The sequence below is a fragment of the Carassius auratus genome, chromosome 28 (genome assembly GCF_003368295.1).
Source record: "Carassius auratus strain Wakin chromosome 28, ASM336829v1, whole genome shotgun sequence".
In the NCBI taxonomy this organism is placed as follows: domain Eukaryota; kingdom Metazoa; phylum Chordata; class Actinopteri; order Cypriniformes; family Cyprinidae; genus Carassius; species Carassius auratus.
In genome coordinates, this window is record NC_039270.1 from 8,008,309 (window position 1) to 8,033,611 (window position 25,303).

At 36.9% G+C, this 25,303-nt stretch overlaps 1 protein-coding gene across 2 annotated transcripts in view; it reads left to right on the top strand.

Moving 5' to 3' along the window:
- LOC113046666 (transmembrane protein 104-like) overlaps positions 1 to 25,303 on the top strand; it is a 43,199-nt gene that overhangs the window by 13,909 nt on the left and 3,987 nt on the right. For both annotated transcript variants that reach the window (XM_026207546.1, XM_026207547.1), the window contains one exon: positions 13,858 to 13,951. In XM_026207546.1, the coding sequence (XP_026063331.1) occupies positions 13,858 to 13,951 (94 nt within the window). The remainder of the gene's footprint in view (positions 1 to 13,857; positions 13,952 to 25,303) is intronic.

Here is a 25,303-nt window from a genome sequence, read left to right on the forward strand (position 1 = left end):
CTTATATATTTTCCTAAACGATCATACTTTTTAAACCTGCCTTTAAGAAAGAGTAAGATGCAGATGCGTTAGTTTTTTCAGCTTTTTGGTGCATCTTGACTTTGACTTGAAGCCGTACGTGGTCTGCCTGGGAATATTTGCAAGTGATGGTCAGTTGTATCCCCTCGTGGCCGGCGGGATTGATGTTTGACACATTAGTGCAGCCTCATGGCATAAGCTTTAGGAAAGAAAAAAGGGAAGATTAAGAGGGATATTATGCCTCCACATAACACCTTGCCTCACTATAATCCCTGAGTGGGCGGCAGACCGTGACACTGTTCTTTCTCTATCTGTGACACACAAAGAGGGATGTTATGGATGTCTTTCTTTTAGGGGAATGCAGCCAAAGAGTTTCCAGCAATGGAGTGTGCTGGACTAAAGATCCTCAAACTGCATATGTCGGCAAAGGCCTTTGTAGCTGCTGTTCTGCTTTGTACTGGTTAACAGCTGCTCACACCCAAAACAACACAACCATACATTGTTTAAAGCTTCCTGATCTTTATTCTGACATTTATAGCAGGGATGTGGGTCAGGATGGATGACTAGGTGTCTTTTCTTTTCTTTTTTTAAGTTGTGGTGCTCTGACGTGTATAATCAATTTGGTAATGGAACCAGCTGTGATTGGTGCCATAAAATTGGACCGTTTCTTGTTTAAAGTCTTTTAAAGTCAGAGACGAAACAGAGCGAGAAGGCAATCCTGTGACAGTCTTGGGCGGTAACAGTGGAGCGATAGATGCAAGGCACGAAGACTGTTCAAAGTCTCCATTAATCCGTGATTGTAGTAATTTAATGTGTATATATTTTGAAAGCATTGAATTGTTATTCATTCGATTCTTAGCGTTTTAAATCGATTACTGTCCAAGATCGGCGATTCACGATCGATGCGTATGAATAGTTAGGATTTGTAATCGATGCATCGAGAAAACGAGTGAATTGTTACACCCAATTAAATTTACTAGTATAATTAAAATTGTATTTATATTTGTAGGCGTGTCAGGGTACGTAGTATAAATCTTTTCGCAACGCAATGGGACCCAAGGCAGTGATGTATTACATCTATGATCAAATTTACACTTCATGTTATTTATGACTCATTGCACATTAGTTTTCATAATGGACAGTGTGTGTGTAACAGCATGTGCTTAAATAATTCTGTTCTCTTCTCATTTCTTCACAGTTTTAAGTGTTGTGCAGATCAATGCAGTCACTATTTTATCCCATCATTTAAAAAAAAAAAAAAAAAAAAAAAAAAAAAAAAAAAAACTTCCAGCACTTGCTGTTCTGGTGGCACAGCAAACAAAGAGCTATTTTTGAGCTCTGGCTCAACAGCTGTCCCTGAGCAATGCTATATTTTTAAAGTCCAAGACGGATGACACAAAAACCTCTGAAAATATCAGGGCTGCGGGACAAGGACAAAAAATGGAATTTCAAAGCAAAATTATATATATATGTATGTGTATATGTATTTTACCCTTAATCAAGCAATTTTGTCTGTTGTGAAAGACTTCAGTAGATCTATTTGGGTTGTCTGAAACCGGTATGGCTAAGGCAGAGTTTAGAATAAAGTCAGACAGGTCTGTCTGCCTGGCAAGTAGCAGCTTTGATCATTAGTAAAGGTCCACACTGTGTAAAACTGCCATCTTATCTGTTGTTCATTGCAAGCTGTTAAGAAGATCAGTAGACTGAGACTTCATCTGCTGTTGATTCATTTCAGTGTCCAGTTTAAAAAGCTTTTTAAAGAACCAGAGGTTCTGTTCTGGCTTTAATGGCATCTGACCATTAGGCACTAACACGCATCTTTTGACCGGAACTTTGTCAAACAAGCACAAGTTCAAGACCTAGACATCATTGATTCATTTAGGAAAAGTATTGAGAGCCTTCCGTGGATCTGCTTATATATGGAAGGGATAATGTGGAGTGAGGCTGTAAATTATATCAAGGACAAGAAAGTGTCCTCCTTTTTCTCATTGGGCTGGTAATTATTCTGAAGGGGAAGCAGGATTAATGGCTGTACATGATCACCTTTATTCTATGGGTCCTTGTTAAATGAGCTCATTTCCTTAACTATCTTGATGGGAGGAACCTTTGCACCAAACAGTAAGCTATGACTCTTATAAAGTCATATGATGGTTGTTTAGATTCTTGTGGCATGAACAAAGACACAGTCAAGTGACCTTAAATTGTAATTTTGTCACATTTTATTTTCCCCTTAAGTCCACAACTTTAGTCGGGGTATTCTGTCATACTTTCTATTTATCAGTGAATCCTGAAACAAATTTAGCATGGTTTTCACAAAAAATGGCACAACATGTGATTAATAATAGGAAATGTTTCTTGAGCATCAAATCAGTATATCAGAATGATTTCTGAAGGATCATGTGACACTGAAGACTGGAGTAATTATACTGAAAATTCAGCTTTGCATCACAGAAATAAATACACTCAAGCTCAGATTTGTTTTTCTTGTCTTTGGGAAAATGTACTTATGACTTAAATGGTTAGTGTGACTGTCATTAATTCCTCACCCTCATGTCGTTTCAAAACCGTAAGACCTTCGTTCATCTTCAGAGCACAGATTAAAATATCTGTGATGAAATCCGAGAGCTTTCTGACCCTGCATAGATGGCAACTCAGCCAACACATTCAAGGCCCAGAAGGGTAAGCAGAAATTGTTAAATTAAGTTATTTTTTTATTTTTTTGTGCGAAGCATTTGTAAACCTTTATTTACTATATTATACTCATTACTACCATTTAAACTTTGTCCAACTTGGTGCTTTCATACAAGTTTAGATACAAAGAACAATGACAAACTGTTTTAAACCTATGGTTACTTTTACTTTTACAGCAAAATTTTAGAGTTGACAGCAATAGATTTTGATTTCGCAGCTTTCTTTGAGAATGCGCTGATTGTAGATGGCACTGCAGGAATAAGACAACGCAGATGGTTTAGTGGATATTAGCACAGCAGGACGAGGAGCTTGAGCAGTGGCCCATCAGGGGAAGAGTCCTCTCTCTAATCCACAGTGGGACCATCGTGCCAGTGCAAACACTGGCTGACCCACAGTCACACTGACGATTCTTGCCAAGCGGGGAAGAAGTTGTCATGAGGACTAAGAAAAGATGTGGCAGGGGAAGTAAATGCAGATAAAACAAACTCAGCCTTGGGTTAAGATGATAATATACCACGTCTGAAGCACATTTGACGGCTGTTTGTATCTACTGCAGGATATGCAAGGATGATCTGTCACAATGCTGTAATATTGCGGTAGTTGATTTCACAGTGACAGCTCTGGTCCCAAATGCAGTTTAGGATCCCACAGCTGTTGCTCCATGTTTTAGTGTGTCTCATTTTAAAGATCCCATGGATTTACACTGAAGAGATCGGAATATCATAGACTTTGACCTGTAAGTAAGCCCCCAACCACCAGTGTTTATCAGGCCTGTTGTAGCCCCTTATTATAGTTACTTTTAATTTCCCATAAGTCAGTTTCTGCAAGCTTAACTTTAGTCCATTGAACAGCTTGCATGTTCACCGGGAGTTTCCTGCTGGGTACAATATTGTTCTAGGGTTGGAAAAGCTGGTTATCTGGTCCAAGGACATCGCAGAATGATGTAATGGTCTTCCTCGGTGGGTGTCAGGACGAGGCTGTACGTGATTTCCATGAAATGAAATCCACAAGCACAAGCCGAAGTCTCTTTATTAAAACATCCTTGCGTATGTCACCCCGAACAAGCTACTTGTTTGACCTTCATTCCACATGTTTTTTGCCTGAAAGGGGTTTGGACTGTTGTTCAGGAGCATTTTAGATTAACAAATATATTTGCAGTACAAGGTTGGAGATGATGGCAGTGGATTTGGAGGTTTACTTCAGATTTACTTTAGAACTACAAACCTGATTCCAAAAAATTTGGGACACTGTACAAATTGTGATTAAAAAGGAATGGAATAATTTACAAATCTCAAACTTATATTTTATTCACAATTGAATATAGATAACATATCAAATGTTGAAAGTGAGACATTTTGAAATGTCATGCCAAATATTGGCTCATTTTAGATTTCATGAGAGCTACACATTCCAAAAAAGTTGGGACGGGTAGCAATAAGAGGCTGGAAAAGTTCAATGTACATATAAAGAAACAGCTGGAGGACCGATTTGGACCAAACTTATTAGGTCAATTGACAACATGATTTGGTATTAAAAGAACCTCTCAGAGTGGCAGTGTCTTTCAGAAGTCAAGATGGGCAGAGGATCACCAATTCCCCCAATGCTGCTGCGAAAAATAGTGGAGCAATATCAGAAAGGAGTTTCTCAGAGAAAAATTGCAATTAGTTTAAAGTTATCATCATCTACAGTGCATAATATCATCCAAAGCCTCAGAGAATCTGGAACAATCTTTGTATGTAAGGGTCAAGGCCGGAAAACCAGACTGGGTGCCTGTGATCTTCAGGCCCTTAGACGGCACTGCATCACATACAGGAATGCTACTCTAACGGAAATCACAACATGGGCTCAGGAATACTTCCAGAAAACATCTGCTGGCTAAAACTCTATAGGTCAAAAAAGAACAACATATGCTCTCATCCAGACATTGTCTCTTTCAGGGAAGACCTTGCATTTTCCAATATAACAATGCCAGACCACATACTGCATCAATTACAACATCATGGCTGCGTATAAGAAGGATCCGGGTACTGAAATGGCCAGCCTGCAGTCCAGATCTTTCACCCATAGAAAACATTTAGTGCATCATAAAGAGGAAGATGCGACAAGGAAGACCTAAGACAGTTGAGTAACTAGAAGCCTGTATTAGACAAGAATGGGACAACATTCCTATTCCTAAACTTGAACAGCTTGTCTCCTCAGTCCCCAGACATTTGCAGACTGTTAGAAAAAGAAGAGGGGATGCCACACAGTGGTAAACATAGCTTTGTCCCAACTTTTTTGAGATGTTGATGTCATGAAATTTAAAATCAACTTATTTTCCCCTTAAAATGATAAATTTTTTCAGTTTAAACATTTGATATGTCATCAATGCTGTATTTTGAATAAAATATTGAAATTTGAAACTTCCACGTCATTGCATTCTGTTTTTATTCACAATTTGTACAGCTTTTTTAGAATTGGGTTTGTACTTACCTAATGGAAGAAATATGATATTCATATCGGTATGAATCATTGACTAGATTTTGAGTTATTTGGTGGAGATTCTCTTTTAGTATTTCAGTCACAGTTTCAAGCCATGACCTGCCATTGTCTTTGACTGCTTAAAGCAGTGAAGGTCTGAATGTTTTTTTTATTTTATTTTTTAAGAAAATTAAATGAAAATGAAATTGACTACATTGAAACAAAACTGACTACAAAAACTGTTTCATGTTTTTAAAAACTATATATTATTTTTAGGTTCAGGCTTGCCATACCTTCTATCAACAAAGTTGATTTTTAGACTCATTTTGATATATAATATGTATGTATGATAATCATTTGCTACTATTTATTTGTATTCTGTATATGTCTTTTCATCAGACTTTTTCTTTAATCCAAATCAAGCAAACTGATGTTTTAATGGTTGTTTTAAATAACCCTGTTTTTTTTCTTTCCTTTATCCTTAATTTTATTATTTCCTTTCTTTTTAGCTTTTCCCTTTCCCTTTGTGATTTCTTTTCTTTTTGTTTCTGTCTGTAAAGTGGTTAATCATAGTTGATGCATGATTGGATTTCTAGCTAACAGGTTGTAAAAGTCATGTCAGCCCCGATCTTGGCGAGAAAAAGATTTGACTCTATTTAGCATTCATTGAATTGGACAAAACCGAAAGCTCCATGGTTACAAGAGAACTAAGTGAACTTTGGTGAACTTGACACAGTATTACAAAGTCATGAGAATTAGACCTGCTCCTCAGTGGCTCCCGCTGATTTAGAAAGGTTTCGGCTTTGATTTACACCACAGTTGCCAGAGTAATCATGCTGTAAATGACTCTTAATGGACGAATGGTTTCTTTTAAAAAATATATAGACATAATTTTTTTACGAAAGGCCTTTGGGAGAGAGCTGTTGACCCATGAATGGTGGAGTAATGCAACTGTCCAGCCTTAATGAACACCGCCTGACAAGCTCTTCCATAGTGATTTATTGGCTCTGTGACCGTTAGAAAAACTGATTGTGTGATATGAATGAGAGTGAGGAGGGTTACACCCATTCCAACACACTTATTAATCATTTTTACACAATTTTTTTCTTAAACCTGGCTCTCGAGTTGGGAAGCTAATTGGTATGTATTAGTCTTAGTTTTGAGCTTGTCAAATAATTAAACTTGATTTTTTGTGCTGCGGTTGAAATGTAAAGATGAAAGTTTAGTTACTTGTGTCATACACAAGCTTCATGTCAGTTAGTAAGCAAAATGAGAAAGGAAATTGCCCAACAAATCTGTTTTATTGTATTTAATATGCTTTGTAAGTGAAGAAAAGGTATTTTTGGGAAATGTTGTCATGGATTGAGACCAACAACCAAAATATTTCAAGGACAAAAATCAGTCTGTGGTCTTTTGGCCTTTCCCACTGTAATATTCAAGCAGACAAAACCCATGACCTCTCCAAAGATTAATATATACTCTAATGATTTTAGGACACTTCCTGTCTTAATTTGGAAACCTACTGGGACAAATTAATATTTGTGCTTTCTGTGATTGTGAAGATCGATATACAGAAAGATCTCTCTGGACCGCTTTCAGTTTCCCTGGAGTTCTGAGCATATTTGCTGCTTTTTATATAACATTTGCACAGATACCTTATTGGATCATCAGAAATGATTGGGCAGAGACTGAATGAGCCAGAACCTGAACCATCATCCCCTTATGGGATCTGAGCATCTTATGATGAGTGTGATTTTACTGATCTACTGATGCCTGAAAGTTTCCATTTGTGCTAATTTTGAATAAGTTAATGTAAAATATCGGTTTACAATCATGCCATGAGTGTCTTTAAAAAGCTTTAGGCTTGTTCCATTGCACATCCTGGAGAGTTTTTATCAGTTATTTTTGTTGTGTCTCATGAATTTAAAGTATTATTTTTAAATCCAGTATTCAATTAGTGCCAATATACCTACCCCAAAACCAAAACACTTAATAATCACTTTTCTTGTTCCACTAAAATTTTCAGTTTGCTTTCTTCAATGCATTTGTTTTGATCCATTTCATTAATTGAGCTGTTAATTGTGATGGCTTATTGCATCTCATTTTGCAGGTTAATGACGCCGCTTGACCGATACAATGAGCTGAAAAAAAGCTCAATTACAGAGTCATTATTGGTTCCCAGTTTTTACGCTGGCTTCGTAGCAGGTTTATTCTGCCTAATGTGTGTCTTATTAGCCCGTTTCACACTGATGGCTTTCAATCCAAGGTCAACTACAAGACTCTAAAGTTTGAGGTTTGTGGGACGTTCAGATAATGTAGCATAAAAGGAGTGTTGTAGTTAAATGTTCTCCTGTACATTCTTCTATGCATGTATTTTTGTTAATTAAGTTTGTTTCCGAATGCTTATGGTTTTGAGTGTAGGTTAAACATTATTCTCTAGTCTGTCTGTTCTGTTAGGTGATGTGTAGCAGTGTATCTGCTTTCTATTTGTTGATCCTGTCTAGAATGTCTAACAAAGATTAGCAGTGGAGACAAATGCCACTGGGATCTTGACACTGTGGGGATTGGAAATATAATCCCTGTTTTGCATGTCGCTATCAATTGAGTTATAATCCTACATTCTGTGACGCCACATAGGCCTTCCCAGAGACACAAATGTCCACTAGAGACATCCACACTTGGTACATCTTCAGTCAGAGGAGTAACCGGGAAGAAAAACATACTGGTTTTGCTCACTACACACTTTAAATAGAAGCTAATGTGTTATTGGGCGGTTTCTGTGCAATTCAGTTCAATACATGCGAGTATTACAATACAAGGGCGAGGTATGTACTTTTACAAAAATAGTTTGTTTTTTCAAACAGGAAACTCAAGTCATAATGCCAATATCTCACTTGCTCAGAATTTGATGTCTTGCGCCGTGACACCATCCCCTGGTCATCGATTGCTTGGTTTCATTTCATATTAATGCGATAAGTCAAGTTCTGCTTTTCCGTCAAGCTATTCACCTTTGCATTTTCTCATTCAATTTTTTTGGCTTATCTCATTTCAGTCAAGTGTTGGGTTTAGATGAGCACAGTATTGCTGAATTTGTTATCTGATATTGCTTTAGGAACATTGCAGTCACCCAAAAAAAAAGACACCCAAATCAGTCAGAATGCCCCAATGAACACAATTTTTGGCCTGCAAAAGAAGGACAAAATTAGCATGGAAATTGGCTTGGTGTTTACCCAGCAAAAAGATGTTTATTGTGAAAGATGAAATTGATTAAGAACAGCATTAAATGTGCATATTGCCTTTTGAAGGAAGTTGTATAAAACCTATTAAATATTCGGCTAGACGGATTGTATAAATTGTACAATGTAGTTTTTACCACAATGCACTGGCAACTAATATCAGCCACAGTTTCCTTAGTGCTTTATTATTTTTAGAAGCATAATTATATTAAAAAAATACTACTCCCTCCATTAAACATGCATAATCAACTCATGTAGTAAGTACCATTAACCGACAGTAAGAACTTTGACTGATTAATACAATCAAATGTTTTAAATATATATATATATTTTTAATCAAAATAGTTTAACAGGTTTGCTGCATGGTTAAAATACGCTACATGTATAAAAGTTGCGTTTAAAAAAAAAAAGTCGCATTTTATCATTTCATTCAGAAATAAGCCTAATGCCGACGCAAAATGTTTATAAACATTATTATAAGCACATTAAACATAGCTAAGCTAGGCTATTTTATTTCCCCTCACACAACAACAAATCATATTCAGAAAAGAACAATAAAAATATAAGGACGCTATATAAATGACAAGCCAAAACTAATTCATTTAGGTTAAAACGAAACTTAAACCAATGTTGGGTCTCTCATTCAACACTAAATCAAATATGTATTTATTTGAGATGTAGCCTATTTGATGCCAAAATATAATTATGTAACCCTGGTTCTGTAAGCCACTTCACTCGCGTTCAAATATCCATGTAAAATAAAATGTGTTTGGCATAACATAACATCACGCCGGTATGGTGATAACACTTAATGGCACAGATTTCACTACATATTTAAACTGAGCTGTGTTGTTTTCCGTATGTTTGGCTGTTTGACTGTATTATGATAATAAACAGACTGCACTGTCAAAGTAGCAATGCTTAACTGTGTGCGCTCATGCTTGCGACACCGGCGCTATCACTAGAATTTTTTCCTTCTAACATTTTTTTTTCTTTCTACTGTCTTTGTTTCCTTTCGCGCACCACAAAAATGAACTAAAACGCTGCATACTAAGCTACTCGTTAAACCGTTTTTATTTTATTTATTTTTTGTTACATTTTTTACAATTGTATCTAATTTGCATTGCTGGGGCTTAGAGGAACAACCGTTCTGCCCCCTTTGTGAGAGAATTGGCAGGCACACTTGAACATATTCTAAGTTGCTGTAATATAGCTTTCACAGGTGGTCGCTATCGGTGGCGGCACGATCAGGTTCTCAGGACGATAGCAGAATTCATCAGCAACACTCTTAACATCTGCCAGAGGACAGGGCTGAGTAGGAATGCCATTCATTTTGTCAAAGAGGGTGAAAGACCAACTAGAGAACATCAAAAGGCAACTTAGGTTTCCTCCTCACATCACAGAGAGTTCTTTGTGGCCTGACATTGTGCTGTGGTCAGACTCACTAAAAAATGTTCAAATGCTTGAGCTCACCCTACCATGGGAAGAGCGGATGGAGGAGGCCTTTGAGCGGAAAAGAGCAAAGTATGAGGAACTGAGGAGCAACTTGCAAAGAAAAGGATGGAAAGCCAAGTATTGGCTGGTGGAGGTTGGGTACCGGGGCTTTGCAGGCCAGTCGCTGTACAGGGCATACATGGCACTCTGAATATCAGGAGAGAGGTGAAGGAAAGCAGTTAACCCCAAGATAGACGCAGCTGAAAAAGCATCTAGGTGGATTTGGCTCAAGAGGGCAGATCTGTGGGTTGCTGCTAGGGCACAGTCCGGGGTCTGATCAACCCTGGTCAGGTCACCTGGGCGAGAGTGTATGATATTCAAAAGACCCGAAACACCTTGTGACCCCAGGTAATATCACCGATGATGTGTTTCTAAAAGCACAAGTAGTTTAAAATAATCTTGTCTGTTAACGGGTGTTGATTGTTGGTTAGGAGGTAATAACCGAAACGAACATCCCTAGTAATAATGTTGTACTGTGTAACAATATTTTTTGAAATAATTACTATTTTACAAGCGGTTAATCTGAATTTTTTTTCAGAGTTTATCTGAAATTATTATTAAATGGTTAATGATAGTACATTTATTATTGTTGTTGTTATACATTTTTTATTTTGTATCATCATCTTGAATGTTATTTAAAAATGGTAATGTTTTATGTAACATCTAGTACATTGTTACATTACAATTAATATTATATATTACTATAATTATCATTATATTGATTATACCATTATTATTATTTTTTAATCACATTTTAAATCATGCCATTGATTTAAAATGCATTTTGATTTTAGACATGAGTTTGCAAAACTTTAACCCCAAGCATAATCCGTAGCAATAGAGATGCATTCCTTAGCAAACAGTGATAACACTTTCATGGCTTGAGTTTCATGTATGGCTATTTTATGCTAATATTGTTAATTACTGAGCTCTGTGCTCTGATAATAAGTACAGTATGCCACAGTGCCTCTCTTTGTCACATCTGAGTCACCAAGCATCCCGCGGCTCTCGCTCTTTCTCCTTCCCCTGATGCCCTCTCTGCCTGGACCTGTCCCTCCATTTCTCCCCTCACATCAATCTATTGCCAAACTTCCTTCCTGTTGTCCTTTCCTGGCATGCGTTGGGCACCAGCTTGCCAATGTTGCACCATTTTCACTATCAGCACCAGCAACACTCGTGGAATGAGATGGGGAATGGAAATCCGTTACTATCTCTCTGCCCTCCTGGCATGCGTGGACGAGCTCCTGTCAAGTTTCCAACCTTTCTGCCAACGTCCTTTCTCAAATCGGAAACTGCAGCATATGTTATAAGTCAGGCTTTAGATGAGGAGCTACAGCAGGCCCAGCCGTCAGAGTTGAGATTGGCTAGCTTAGACATTGCCTCCCATAAAAAAAGCTGAGCTGTTTTACAGGGTTTATGTTTTCAGTTTCATTTTGTGTTGACGTGAGATTGCATTTGGTATTTTATGGCTGTTCTGGGATGTAGCAGTTCTGCTTGGGAGTAAATGGTTAGGGCTCATGGTTAGGGTCGTGGGTGTTTCCGACCATCGTGGAACAAGGGGTTGGTTGTATATTTTTGTGTGGTGGGAGTGATGCAGGCATGCATGTCAAGATAACTCATGCTGACAACAATGCATTATGGGAATTCATCAAGGTGGATGCTCATTTCTTGTAGTATTTGCTCTATTGGGTGCTCCCAGGTGACTTTTTTCTTTTCTCCTTTTTATGTTTTTTTTAAATATATTTAATGATTAATCCCACCTAATATTAAAGTTTTTAAATATACTTTTATATTGCAATAATTTGAATAGTTTAACAAAAAAAAATTGCGCACACACAGAGACAACCATATACATAAATATTAGCGGTGGGCCGTTATCGGCATTAACGTGCTGCGTTAATGTGAGACTCTTATTGGGCGATACAATAAATATTGCCATTAATATATTCTCAAAGTTGGGTTGGGAGCTGGGTCTATACTACGCGAGCAATGATGACTTTCACCTATGTTGAGAGCGCATTATTGTAGCGCGAAAGTACATTAATATAATGTGCGAGCCCCGAGTCTCTCTGCTCGCTTGTGGGAACTAGGCGTGTGTTCTTTCATACACGTTGCTCTTGTAATCGCGATTGCACTGAACACGTTACAAGAGCAATGTTCTGTATCAATGTATCTGAGAGTATGCGCCCAGTGAGATTTGCATATTATATTAATGTACTTTCGTGCTACAGTAATGCGCTCTCGACATTTGACAGAGAAATAACGCCATATTCTGGAACAGGAGATGAGCCCCTGGTCTAATGCACCACCTGTCTTGAGAAACCCGTTCTCAAAGACTTAACGTTACTTTTAGGCATTATTTTATTTGGGTAACACACGTATTCTGAATGCCTTCGGCAGAATTCAAATGAGCCATTTTAATCTAGATTAATCTAGATTAATTCCAAGATTTAAGTGAGATTAATCTAGATTAAAAAAAATTAGCTATGCCCACCACTAATAAATATGTATAAGCAAAAGTTCAGACCACTTATTTGCTTGCCAACATGGTTGACAGCTTAAAGTACAATCACAGTTTTAGATCGATTAACTGCGATACCGTCTAAGATGTCCATTCAAACTGAAATCATAAATCTAGGCAATGTGCAGCCAGTTTCAGAGCAAAATCGAAATGGAGAAAAACACCCTTCAGTACCGCTCCTCAATTATTACATAAGTCCAAACCTTTTTTGCTGGTAACTGTTTAACTTCTGCCCTATTGTTTCATATCCCATTACAACCATTTATAGGAACCCCACATGAACTTAGTCTCCTGCTCTTTTGTCTTGTCCCTACAGGGTTTTAGCTTTTGACAGCCTCTCTGTCAGCTCTTTTATCAGGACAAACATACAGGCATCATGATGGACTGTTATCTCACTCTCATCCTATCTGACTATACAAAAACCAAGATACTCCTCACCTCTCAAGATAAAGTATGAATGGTGTCATGATGATTTACAATTCACTCTTTAATAAGAGACATCCATCAATTTAGCGGAGTGTGTTGAGCTCTGTTTTTAGCCATTAATCTGTCTACTCAACAGGACATTAAAATTGAATCCTTTTACTTAAATTAACATTCCTGGTCTAATTGTGTTCGAAAAGGGATAGATTTTTTATTCAACTGTGTTGGCAAACATATCCGTATACTGGTGGCCTGAAAACCAAATCATCATATGCAAAATAGTGAGTCAGAGCATCTGTGATGTACCAGAAGAGGCCAGCTGAAACAGATTAGAGATTACTTTCAAGACAAAAATAGGTCAGGAATGTTAAAAATGTATTTTAGTTCCTTGCTTAAACTGTGATTGTGTTTTTAATGGAAATTGACCTAAAATGGGTTTCACAGGTGGAAGACATTAGCCTTGTTAGAACAGTTGTATGTATTTAGGAAAGGTACCTTCATGCCAAACATGAAAACATTTTTAAAAACACAAGAGATGTGATTTTTAATATTGTGTAGTTATGTGGGACATTCAGAGTAAATTCCTTGCTCGCATGGTCAAGCACACCAGGACTGGGAGGTCCAGTACTTCTTGCTGCTGTCTGTAATGTTTGTAATGTTCATATCAAAGAGTCTGGCATCAACACTTAACCCAGTGCAGTTCATTAGAAGTGAGTCATGAATCTATGTGCCTGCACACACAAGCACATAAAAAGTAAGTATGTGTGTACCATGAGTCTGCTCCACAACTCCACAGATCTCCATAGAATTGGAGCACCCATCGTTCATGAAGTCTTATGCGTCAGTAGCCCTATGTATACACTTCAGTTGTGGCTGAAATAGGTGCTACATTTGGTAGTTATTTCAGATAAAAACCACACAGATCTGTCTAGGTATCCTAACAGCACACTGTTTTTACCGCAAACTGCTTTTTGCTTTCTTTGACTTGCTTTCTGTATTTTTACTTCACTTCAGGCAATCTTCACACTGTTGTTGGGGCCCTTCACCTTTTTCAATGCGCAGAAGACCAAATACCTCCAGATCCTTACCTCACTAATGAGATGGATTGGTAAGTTGTTTACTTTTTTGTTTGGTTTGTTGTTGTTTTTTTAATTAGTTTTTTGTATGTTTTTGGTTTTGTTTGTTTTATTTGGTTTTGGTGTTTTAATTTATTTTTTGTTTGGATTTAATTTATTCTAAGGTTTTGTTTAGATTTTTTATATATGGGTGATACTTATATTTTTCTATTTATTCCTATAATTTTTTTTTTTTTTTTTTTTTTGCAACTACATAGCCTAAAACAAAATATTCTCTAGTATTCAAGTTTTACCTTAGGGAGAAAATAAATTATGGTGATTTGTTAATGTTTCTGTGAGTAACTTGTTTTTGTGAAAGCTTCAATTATGATGACATAAGTGCATTAAGTTTTTTCTATTTTTTTTTATTTCCTCATTAACCGTTTTTGTTTACTTACTATACGTCTCTTAAAGGTACGGCATCATGGTTAGTACGTTGCTCCCCTCCTCTGCAGTGTAGCCAGGGTCTGTCAATCATAAATGTGTCCCGCTCCATGTCTTCGCCTTCTGTCTCCCTCATACTTCAGCCTGACAGGCTAGACAGGCCCTCTCAGGCGTGATTGGGCAGTCACTTACCAGACGACAGGCCCAAAATAAAACCGCCCATCCTCAAATCACAGCCGCACTGAATCGTGGCTTCGCAGTGGTGAATGAACCTGTAAAATGTACAAAAGCATGTATTCTTGGGCGCACATTCGCAGTGCTCATAGACCTTTAGAGAAACAAGCATACGCCCTTTTGCTCACCTTTTCCGGTCATTAATTCACAATGAGATGTGAATGAGAGTCATTGGCTGTTTGATGCGTTTCCTAATGGCTTCATGGGTCTTAAGGCAAAAAATGGAGGCAGTTGTTTAAAATTTATGTATCAAGAAATGTATAGACAAAGTACAGAAATCTGCTGATTAGCATGTGCGGCAATATTTCTGCCATCTGTGTTTTAATGCACTGCCCATTTAAGAGCACTATAACCTGAGGGGTGAAGTAGCTTATCCTGCTTACTTCAGCAACATATACCGCTGAATGAATGCAGGTGATGAACTCCACAGCAGTGCTGTTATTTCTCAGACTGTTGAATGGATTCCTGCTCTGTTAGTCGTGTGAATCAATATGGGCTCATTTGCATCATGTATGTATTATGTATGCTTCCACTCGATCATGAAAGATATCACCGGTCTAGCTGGCCACTGTTTGCTGTGTATCGCAGTTTATTTTTTTTCTTTTTGTGGAAATACTTCACTGCCCTGCAGCAAAGCGGCCATTTTTTCTGTCTGTGCTGCCCTTATCATTTTTTTTGTTGCTGTTTTTTCCTTCCTCTATTCTGAATCTCCAGAGAGCTGAAGTAATTATTTGATGATGCATTCTTCTCATATTTAGTCTACAGTATGATTTGAAGCCATTAAAATGTCTTAAATCCACTTTTCCAATCTTTTTTTTAATCCTTAAATATTTTGCATAAAACTCCTTTTACTTTGTCATCAAAATGATTGCATGTTATCATTATTAAAATAGTTTTGTTACACAGTATTAATTATTTCCTATAATAAGAATTGTTACTTTTAAAGCTTCAGTGTTAGTGCTGTTATATTATGTATTTAGTGAACTAATATTAAAATATTAATGTCTATATTAGTTAAAATTTACTTTTTCATCTTAAAGTTGTAAAATTGGTTTTAAATCAAGCATCAAATTATGTCATACAATTGAATACATTTTTTTTAACGTTTCAAATTATTTTTACAGTGATTCAGAAATTCTGCAGTGGTACTTATTTTCCAGCTGTGCTTATTAATCATTCTCCCAAGCAGGACCAAATTGATTCACGGGCAAAACAAACAGACAAGTCTTAAAACAAATGAAAATCTTGTCTAAGCTTTAGATTGGATTGAATTTTTAATGTGATCCAGCAACAGTCAGTGGTTTTAGTTCCTTTTGACTAGCTGCTATTAACAAACGCTTGGCCATTTAATATGCACAGTGATCCATAAACGATCTCAATTTCTAATTAGTGTTAAAAGAAATCAGCCTCATCTGTGTTAATGAAACTTACTTTACCATAGATTGAGGCACTGGTATCTATCCCAGAGGAGAAACACAGATAGACAAATCTAATACAAAGCATGATATCAGTTTTAGTATTTTAGACTCTCATTTGACAAACATTTGCATTGAATATGAAGTGGCTTTTTTATTTTGATTGTCTCGAAATTGTACTAAGAAAATCTGTTTATTTATTACTCAGCTCTCCAGAATTCTTGATTCTGATTGGTCAATCACTGCAAACATTTTTTTTTTTTGTATAATTATGCTAAACTGTATATTTGACTAGTCCCTTGTTACTGAACTCCTACATATAGGAACAGTTTCTTGTCTCTTGTATCACTCCACAGCTCCCTTTTTTCCCACGTAATACAATAAATTGATCTCAAATCAATATTTCCTGTCCATTTAGTTTAATCATTAAGTGTTCTAGTAATAACATGGAGAATATGCTTAAGCAGTCATCCCAAAATAAACCCTTTCCAAGTGATACAAGACCCTTGCCATCCTTTTAGACTTTTTGACCAGCTGACTGAACTTTCATCCGTTATGTAGTAATCATATTATTTCATACCAGAACCCAAGCTGTTAAAATTACAACACTCTTCAACCATTCTTCCGCTTTTATTGATTAACAATGGCATATCAATAAATCAGTGCAGCCGTCAATAGGTTGACCAGTCGCCCATCATTTCTTTTTCTCTTCCAGTTCTCCCTTTCCAGTCTTGTGCTTTTTCCCATGATCCTCTCTGCTCTCAGTCATTACTCACAGCAGACAGCAGGTCAAGCAGGCATGTCCCCTGTGTGTCTCTGTTCACCCATAATGCACAGAAGGAGAGACCGTGCCTGCTCCTGTGTCAAACAAGATGTGGTACGTAGGGATGGGTTCAGTTGGTGTCAGGGGAGCCACTTTGTGTTTTAGCCTCGACGCCACCCAATACCTGCGCTGTCCTCTGCTCAACCAGAAAACAGAGCTCAATTATTAGCTCCAGGACCACAGCAGCTTCATACTTGAATTAACGCTGATATGAAACCTCAGCAGTCTCAGAAGCCATAGACTCTTCTTGATCGCCACTTGTATGAAATTCACGAAGCACCTTGTTTACCAGGAACGCAGCTATGACGTCTTGTATGCAGAGCTGTGCATCTTCACATGCATTATTTAAAGGCAATTTTATTGCGGGGGTCATTTAAATGGGAAGGATCACCTCCTCTCAGCACTGAAGTAAAGCGCATTTATCAGGTTTTGACGTGGAGAGCGAAATGAGTCGGTGAGGTTGCCGCTTTAATTCATATTTAGTGTGAACGGTGAGGAACGGACAAAGGGCGTGTGATCACTCACTGGAGATTAATGACTGCATGTTGCATTGCTGTGGTGGGTTATTGAACGCCCCTCAGGGACTGTATTACTGTTAATGGTGCTACAGCAATATGCTGAAGACTTCAAAAATCTGTTGTTCGGGTTCAAGATATGATTTGCATCATTATATATGTAATGGTAGAGTGCTAACAAGGTCATGGCTCTATTGCACAAATGAGGTTCTGTTCCCAGGCAGTGCATGAATAAAAAAAAAATGTATGGCTTGAATGCAAACTAATTCACTTTGGATAAAAGCATGTTTAATGCATACATGTAATGTAAGGAAATGTGTATATATAAAGTTGATTTGCAATAGGTGCAGTGCAGTGCATAGAATCAATAGTTGATTCCTTCAAATATTTGTGAGCACAAAAAAATAACGTTTAATTAAGTTCTGTCTTTATTTTGATAGCTTGGATTGTGGTCTTTTATCCACAAAAGCTCACTATGACCCCAGCCATTTTTTTTTTAAACTACTAATCACTGTGATACCACCAGTTACAATTATATTCTAGATAAATTGTATCAATAAGTTGCAGCCCTATTTCAAATCGGCTTGTGTGTGAACAGCAGCACTACTATAAGGATAGCTCCAGTGCTACAGTATGTAAATGTTAAGGTTTTCCCCATATTAATAGGCGTCCACTGAGGGTTTTTTAGGTCAGATATACTGTAAAAGGTCCTGCAGCAGTGTAGTCTCAAGGTGTTCTGAAATATAGCTTTGCCTTAATGAATACCACAGGAAATGGTTCAGCTCCCACAGTCTGAAAATTGCTCTCAAGGAAAATGCTTTGTGTCTCTCATTTTGCAGGGCCTGCAATATGGACAGGCTACAAACTACCATACACTGCTTTCCTTAACAGGCCATAAAACCTCTCGCTCATTTGCTTGAAAATGTCAGAGGATCATCAATTGGTCTGAAATGGCATAGTTTGGATGCTTTTTGCTGTTTTGTTTTTGTGTAAACTGTGTCCAAATAAATTTTTGACTCTCTTAAGCCTGTGCTATGTATTGATGCCCACATTTGCTTCCCTTATGGGTTTCTGTTAAAACTTTAATTACTTTAACAGTTAGGTGAGGAATAAAGTTTAGGGGGTTGGGGAGATGTGTGTACCATATATATTCACCCTCTGTCACATAAGCATTTTCATTTAATAATTAACAGAAATAGATCACAAAGACAGTCCAAAAATCTATTCATGCTCATTCCAAATGACTTTTTGGCAGTAAATAATAGACTATTAGTAGGGGCTCTGTTGTGCTGCATACTATAGGTTTTAAAGAAGCCTCACCTAGACTGCATGTATTTTATAAAAAAATATATTATTAAAAATTTAAGGAACTTTTCTATTTGATTATATGTAAAAATGTCTTTTTTCTGTGATCAAAGCTGAATTTTCAACTTTCAGTCTTCATTGCCACATGATCCTTCAGAAGTCACTCTAGTTTACTGATTTACTGCTTAAGACACATTTATTGTTATTGTCAATGTTGGAAAGCGTTCCATATCGTTTCAGGATTCATTGATAAATGGAAAATGTATTTCTTTCAAATAGAAATCTGAGCCTGAAACCTGGGCAAGGGAATGTTCCAGCCTGGGCAAGCATGCAAGGTTGTTGATCTAGCAATGCGATTACTGTAAGTTACTAAATAACAAGTTCCATAAGTTTATGGAATGTGATTGATTGATACTATCACAGATGGGATGTTTTTGACGTCTGCCTAATGTACTCCCCACTCACCGTTCTGCATTCACACTTGATGGTCACAGCTGGTCATGTGACTCAACATCTCACGGGTGCTTTGTTAATGAAGAGTGTCCTTCAAAACCCAGCACACCGTCCTTTGAGAAATCTTTAGCAATCAGACATTTTGATTGTAATGTCATGACGAGTTTGACTTTCCTGCATGAATTTTATATATATATATATATATATCCTCCTTGTCTCTCCGTGTGTGGTGTCTTCTAGCCGGGCTCTGCTGGTGTCAGAGACAAACATATCATGATGAATAAGACTTGAAGACACAGATACCAGTGGCTTTTTCCATGGCCATCAGCATGTACACTGAGGGAATTTATAGCGTGTGATGAATCACTGTGCTGTATGTGGTGGGATGCAATCACATCTCATCCCTAAACAACAAAAGGCCTCTGTGCTGAAGGTTAAGCATCTATACAATGACTTAAGTTGTGTCAGGAGTATTTGGATTAAGTGTGCCCTTGATTTTCTTTTCTTTTTTTCTCTCTTCTACCCTCCTATTCTTTCGGTGCAACTCTTTTGTACTCGGCTACTCTTATGAAAAGGAGTAATGCATCTTGAATCTGACTACATCCCATCCATACTTGTATCCTCTCTGGTTGGGTCTTCCATTAAATTATCTGTCTCTGATGTTCCCCAGTGATTTGCAGTTCCATCGTTGTGTATGTCTGCGTTTGTCCTCTAGTTGAGCTCTTGCGTATCTGATTTGCTATATTAAGCATATTGCAAAATGAAGGTTACCTGTTAATGCAGTTGTTTGCCTTTGGCTTTGTGCTCTGTATTTCACAGTCCTTCCTTCCAGACTTGTACAGTATTTGTATAGTGTGACCAGATGTTTAATATATTATACATTTATATATATATATATATATATATATATATATATATATATATATATATATATATATATATATATATATATATAAAGGGGTTGCACGACTACTGATGTCTGCTAGTCGATTTCTTATAAAAAAAAATACTCTATTTACTCGACTACTCGTGGTTCATGCTACTGTAAATGAAAAGACATGATGAAATAGTTCTTATCAAGCAACGATTATTAATTCATAGCCTTATGCAAAAATTACAAATGTAAATTGTCAACTTTATAATAATGACATTTACATTACAACAGCCAGTGTTTGTATCTGTATTTGTATATAACAATTGCAAAAATCTTCACATTTGGATACAACTTTGGACGGTTACTTGAAGACTCTTATGACTATCTTTTTTTTCATATTATCACTGAACAATTATGCCGTGTTAAACTAAAATAATGAGTATCATGTAAGCAGAGAGATGTCATGACAAACGTTTAGTGATCATTTGAACTCGACTGAATTAATTCAATGCTCACATTTTCATTACGCAGAACTCTTTAAGCAAGTCTTTTTGTGAACTTCACTAAACAAATGTGCATGTGCCACGCAAGCCAGCAAAAGATAAAGATGCAAACATGTAGGCCAAGTAGAAAATGTATCTGTATTAGGGCTGGGATAAACGATTCTTTTTTAAACGATTAATCTAGCGATAATTTTTTCGATGCATCAATTAATCTAAGGATTAATTTTTTCAGACCGATTCGATTTCGATTATCTCCCCATTAATTGATTACTAACAATTTATACATGTTGATTTACATATCTGAATGAAAAAAAAAACACGAATTCCTTACCATTGCAATATATGTTTATTGCTCTTAAAATTACAAAATAAAAGACTGACTAAAGCCCTATTCGGACGGGACTAGTTTTACAGGGGGTCGTTAGAGAAATCTGCGTTTCACAGATGTACTTGGTGATTTTAATCCCGTCCGAATCTGCCACGTCTGTGTTTTTCTCACACAACCTCTGTGATAATTCCACAGCAAATTACCTACCGTTTTTCAGCAAACTCTGTGATCCTCTGAGAAAACTAATCCCGTCCGAATGCGAATGTCTGTGATTGCCGGTGATCTTTTATTTCACAACTCGTTTCCTTGTGTGTTTTGGCCAACGTGAATTACCGTAGATGCTCTTACCGCGCGGATGTTTGATATATTTGCTTAGCGGCAAATAAATAATAATAAAAAAATAATACAAATAATAAAATCAAGAGCAAGATCGCGTAAACTGTTAATACCGGCTATTGTAATATCAGCATCAGGTAAGATTACTTGCGTTCATTTATGTACTCAGTTACATAATGTTTTAATTACATTTAATAAAAAAAAAGAAATAAAACAAGTTAAACTAAAGGAACCACACATTAACATGGTTTTGCTATACTAGCCATTTAGTATTTATTGTGTAATAATACTAAGGCAATCATTCTGAATGAATGCAATGCACGCATACAGAGTGCGTGATCTCGGTGACGCCCAGATGCACAAATCAGACCCTCCCACCTCTGTAATAAACACGGAGATACTAGTCCCGTCCGAATTGGTACATGAAAATCACAGACGTCAGGTGGTAAGAATCGAAACTCAAACGTAGTTTAGAAAACTAGTCTCGTCCGAATAGTGCTTAAGAATGCATTACTTTGCACTTGTATAGAGATATGCATTCAATGAAACACATAGCTTACTGAAGCAAGCTTACTGAACACATAGGGCCTAGCTTACTGAAAAAAAGTTCTTCTTTCAGATGAAAATAACTACAACTTGATGTCTAACAGTAACCAATGTAAACTTGAGGGCTTTAAGCTATTACAGAGAGTGCTTTTCCAAAAAAAAAAAAAAATTAACAGTGGGAGCCAGCAGCCTGTCATGGAGAAAAAAAAAATCTCCGAATGCTCCACGTGAAACTTTGGCGTTCCGCCCTTTTTCTATCGTGTTTAATGATTTTGGTTAATATGCACAAGGGAGAGAGAGAGAGCAAGAAGCGCTCGTGTTGTTTGAAGACTGAGTGTGCACGCGCAGCCAGGGCTCCCTCTCGTATCTAAGCGGATTATGAGCCTACTCTTGAGAGAGAACTGGTTTGGTTTTTGAGAGACTGAGGCGCACAACGCTGCTGTTTGATAGGTGATATTACTCTTGCAAAGCTCTGATTTCTGCAAAATTACATATGTAAATTGTCAACTTTATAACAATTACATTTACATTTTCATGTAACAGCCAGTATTCAGGCGATCGCACACTCAGATTTTGGCAATTTTACACTTTTTTTGTGTATGAAGTAAGAAAAGTCATAAAGCCTTGAAAAAAAAACTTTTCCTCAATTTGCTACTAAATCAAACATAATCACTTAAGTTGGTCACTTTTATTTACTAAAAAAATGGTACATTTAATAGGAGAGGAACATATATTTTCTAAATAAATTTTTTCTTTTGCACCTGGTGTTAATAAAAGTAAATTTTGTATGCATCTTGGCTCAAGCTTAGTGCATTACAGTAAAATATGTATAAACTAGGGCTGGTAATTTAACGCGTTAATTAGATCAATTTATTCATGGAGAAAAATTATGCATTCAAATTATTAACCCATTTAACGCACTTGCGTGGATCATCTGCCATTTCATACAGTCGGTTGATGATTAATATGAGCCTTAGCAACAACTTACAGCAAGGTGGAGCCTGGATAATATCCCTAAAATTCAAGATATGGGGCAAAATGCCCCTGTTTTAAAAAATTTCATATTTACAATCACATAGTTAAGAAATATCACACGAGCTGTAGGCTAAGTGCAATATCACACTAGTGTAAATGTGATACTCATCTTATAAAACAGTTCATTAACAAGTTAATATTGTGTTATTTTGGACACAATGTTGTATGTTTTGCTAGATTTTGCCAACCAAAATATAAACACAAATCAGAACTGTTCACCTCTGAGCAACCCACAGTGGCATTTCATTTCTTAATCCAAGTTTTGAATGAATTTGGTGAACCATTTGGCTGGCGCGTTGAACCATTGGCCATAGTCGCAATGGACTTGAAGTGGCGCTGGACACACCAAACGGTGTATGACATAAAAGTACAGCGAGGGAGATTCAAAAGCACAAGGAGTTGTCTGCTCTCTAAAGCTCTTTGCGGTACTTTGATGTAACACACCGATCGGTCTGATGGTGATGACCCGCTTAAAGTCGAACAAGCCTAATGATTCAATGAACCATTCTTAAAGAACCATTTACTTCACTCCTCAATGAATCAGCCATTTGAACGAATCAAACGAATGAATAAATGACCCGATGACTTAATCATTAAGACATTTACCACCACCTACTTGCAGTTTTAGTTTAATATTCAGAGTTTCATTTCATTAAAGAAATTATTATATTTTCATAGTAATAATAATAACATTAAGAAAATAAATTAAAGTTATAGTTCACCCAACCAAAAATGGCAATTCTGTCATAATTTACTCACATGGTCCAACAGAGTATATAATAAGATTTATCAAACAAAATATTTCTTGCTGAACCTACTTTTTGTTATCTCTGTTTGATGCTTTGCACAACAATGACTTTAAATGATCTTTTCAGAGTAATTTTCAGAGTTTTATTTTTATTTATTTATCCTTTATTTAACCAGGAGAAGCCCATTGAGATTAAAAATCTTTTGCAAGGGAGACCTGACCAAGATAGGCAGCTGAATTGCATCACATCATTACATACGTACAAAGACACACAAAAAAACATGAAAATAAAAACAAATAAATTAACCACATCATTTAATTAATTAGATTACATTTTTTAATCACTTACCAGCCCTAGTATAAACAATAAACAAGAGAATAATAAACAAGAAATGAACATGTAATATTATTAGTAACTGTTCTTATTAATGCAAAGCAATAGTAATTTTATGATTAAATAATCTGTATTTTAATACTCCTGCACACCACCCCCAGCACTACCAAATCTCTCAAACTCTCAAATGTTAGTTTGGATCCCTGGGGTAATCAGGTATTTTGACGTCATACACGGATCGGTCTGCGAACACACAGATTCTGCTGCTGCTGCTGCCACCTTATGACAATAGATTTACATTCGAATTAGGTAGTCGGTCATCTATGACAATAGCTCATTGTAAAAGGATAAAAAAATGCCCTTTATTTTGTTTGCACTAATAAATGCTGCTGCGTGCCAGCTGCAATCACCAATAAAAAGTTGTTCCATATAGTTTTTTATATCGTCATAAATATCGTTATCACAAATATTCTTGAAATATTGTGATATAATTTGAAGGGCTATATCGCCCACCCCTAATGTATGTATATGGATACATATAAAATCTATATATTTACTTATTTATTCACATGGGCTGTTATGGAATGGTCACATGACATGTTGGTCTCTAGATTTGGTGTAAAATAAGACCTGTCTCTCACAATACAGATTCAGTATTTGTCGCTCTGTTTTGTTCTCCACTTTTTCCCTGAGTTTTGATTACTTTCCCAACCTTTCTAAAGTCACTCATAATAGTTATTTAGTCATTTGTGTACTTGAAATGAGGTAATTTGCAGTTTTCCTGGCTGCATGCATTCTCTCCTGGGACACGTACCCTTTTACTGCAACATCACTGTGATTGCGTTATTTGTTCTTTGCAACTAGTGAATTATTTATTCCCCTTACTTGCAGCCTGCCCTTGATTAATAGACTGAGATTAGTGTGACATGCACTCTGCCCCTTGTTTGCTGCCAGAATGTTTTACTCCTGCCAGGAAGAATGCATCTTTTTCCAACACTGAATGAGCATGGGTGAGAACACCTTTAATGCTAATGGAGACCTTTGGGTCAGCACTGCTGTCTGGAGCACCTCCGATTAATGGCACATCAGCTGGACTCTCAGATGTGTGGACAGACCCAATCCATTTCCCCTTTAAATCCAATGGCTGGCATCTCAGATTTACACCTGTGGTCCCTGACCTGACCCATGTGATGCATTAGGAAAGGGGATGAGGACTAATTATTACTACCTCTTAGCCATCTTTTATTTTATTTCTGAAATCTCTATATGAAGATCTTCAGGAGCAGCACTAAGCTTTAGATGTTTGAGATAATGAAATAGAGGAGATTACTCTTATGTTTTGGGTTTTTACCACCCATGTTCCTCTTCCTGGTTGTCTATGCAGGGAACATCACCTATAGAAGTTATTGGTCACTTTTTAACCAGCTCAGCGTTTTCCAGCAGCCTATTAGGTCCTTAACAGTCTCATCTTGCTCCGCATTGATTGCAGTATTGATCAGAATAGAAATACAG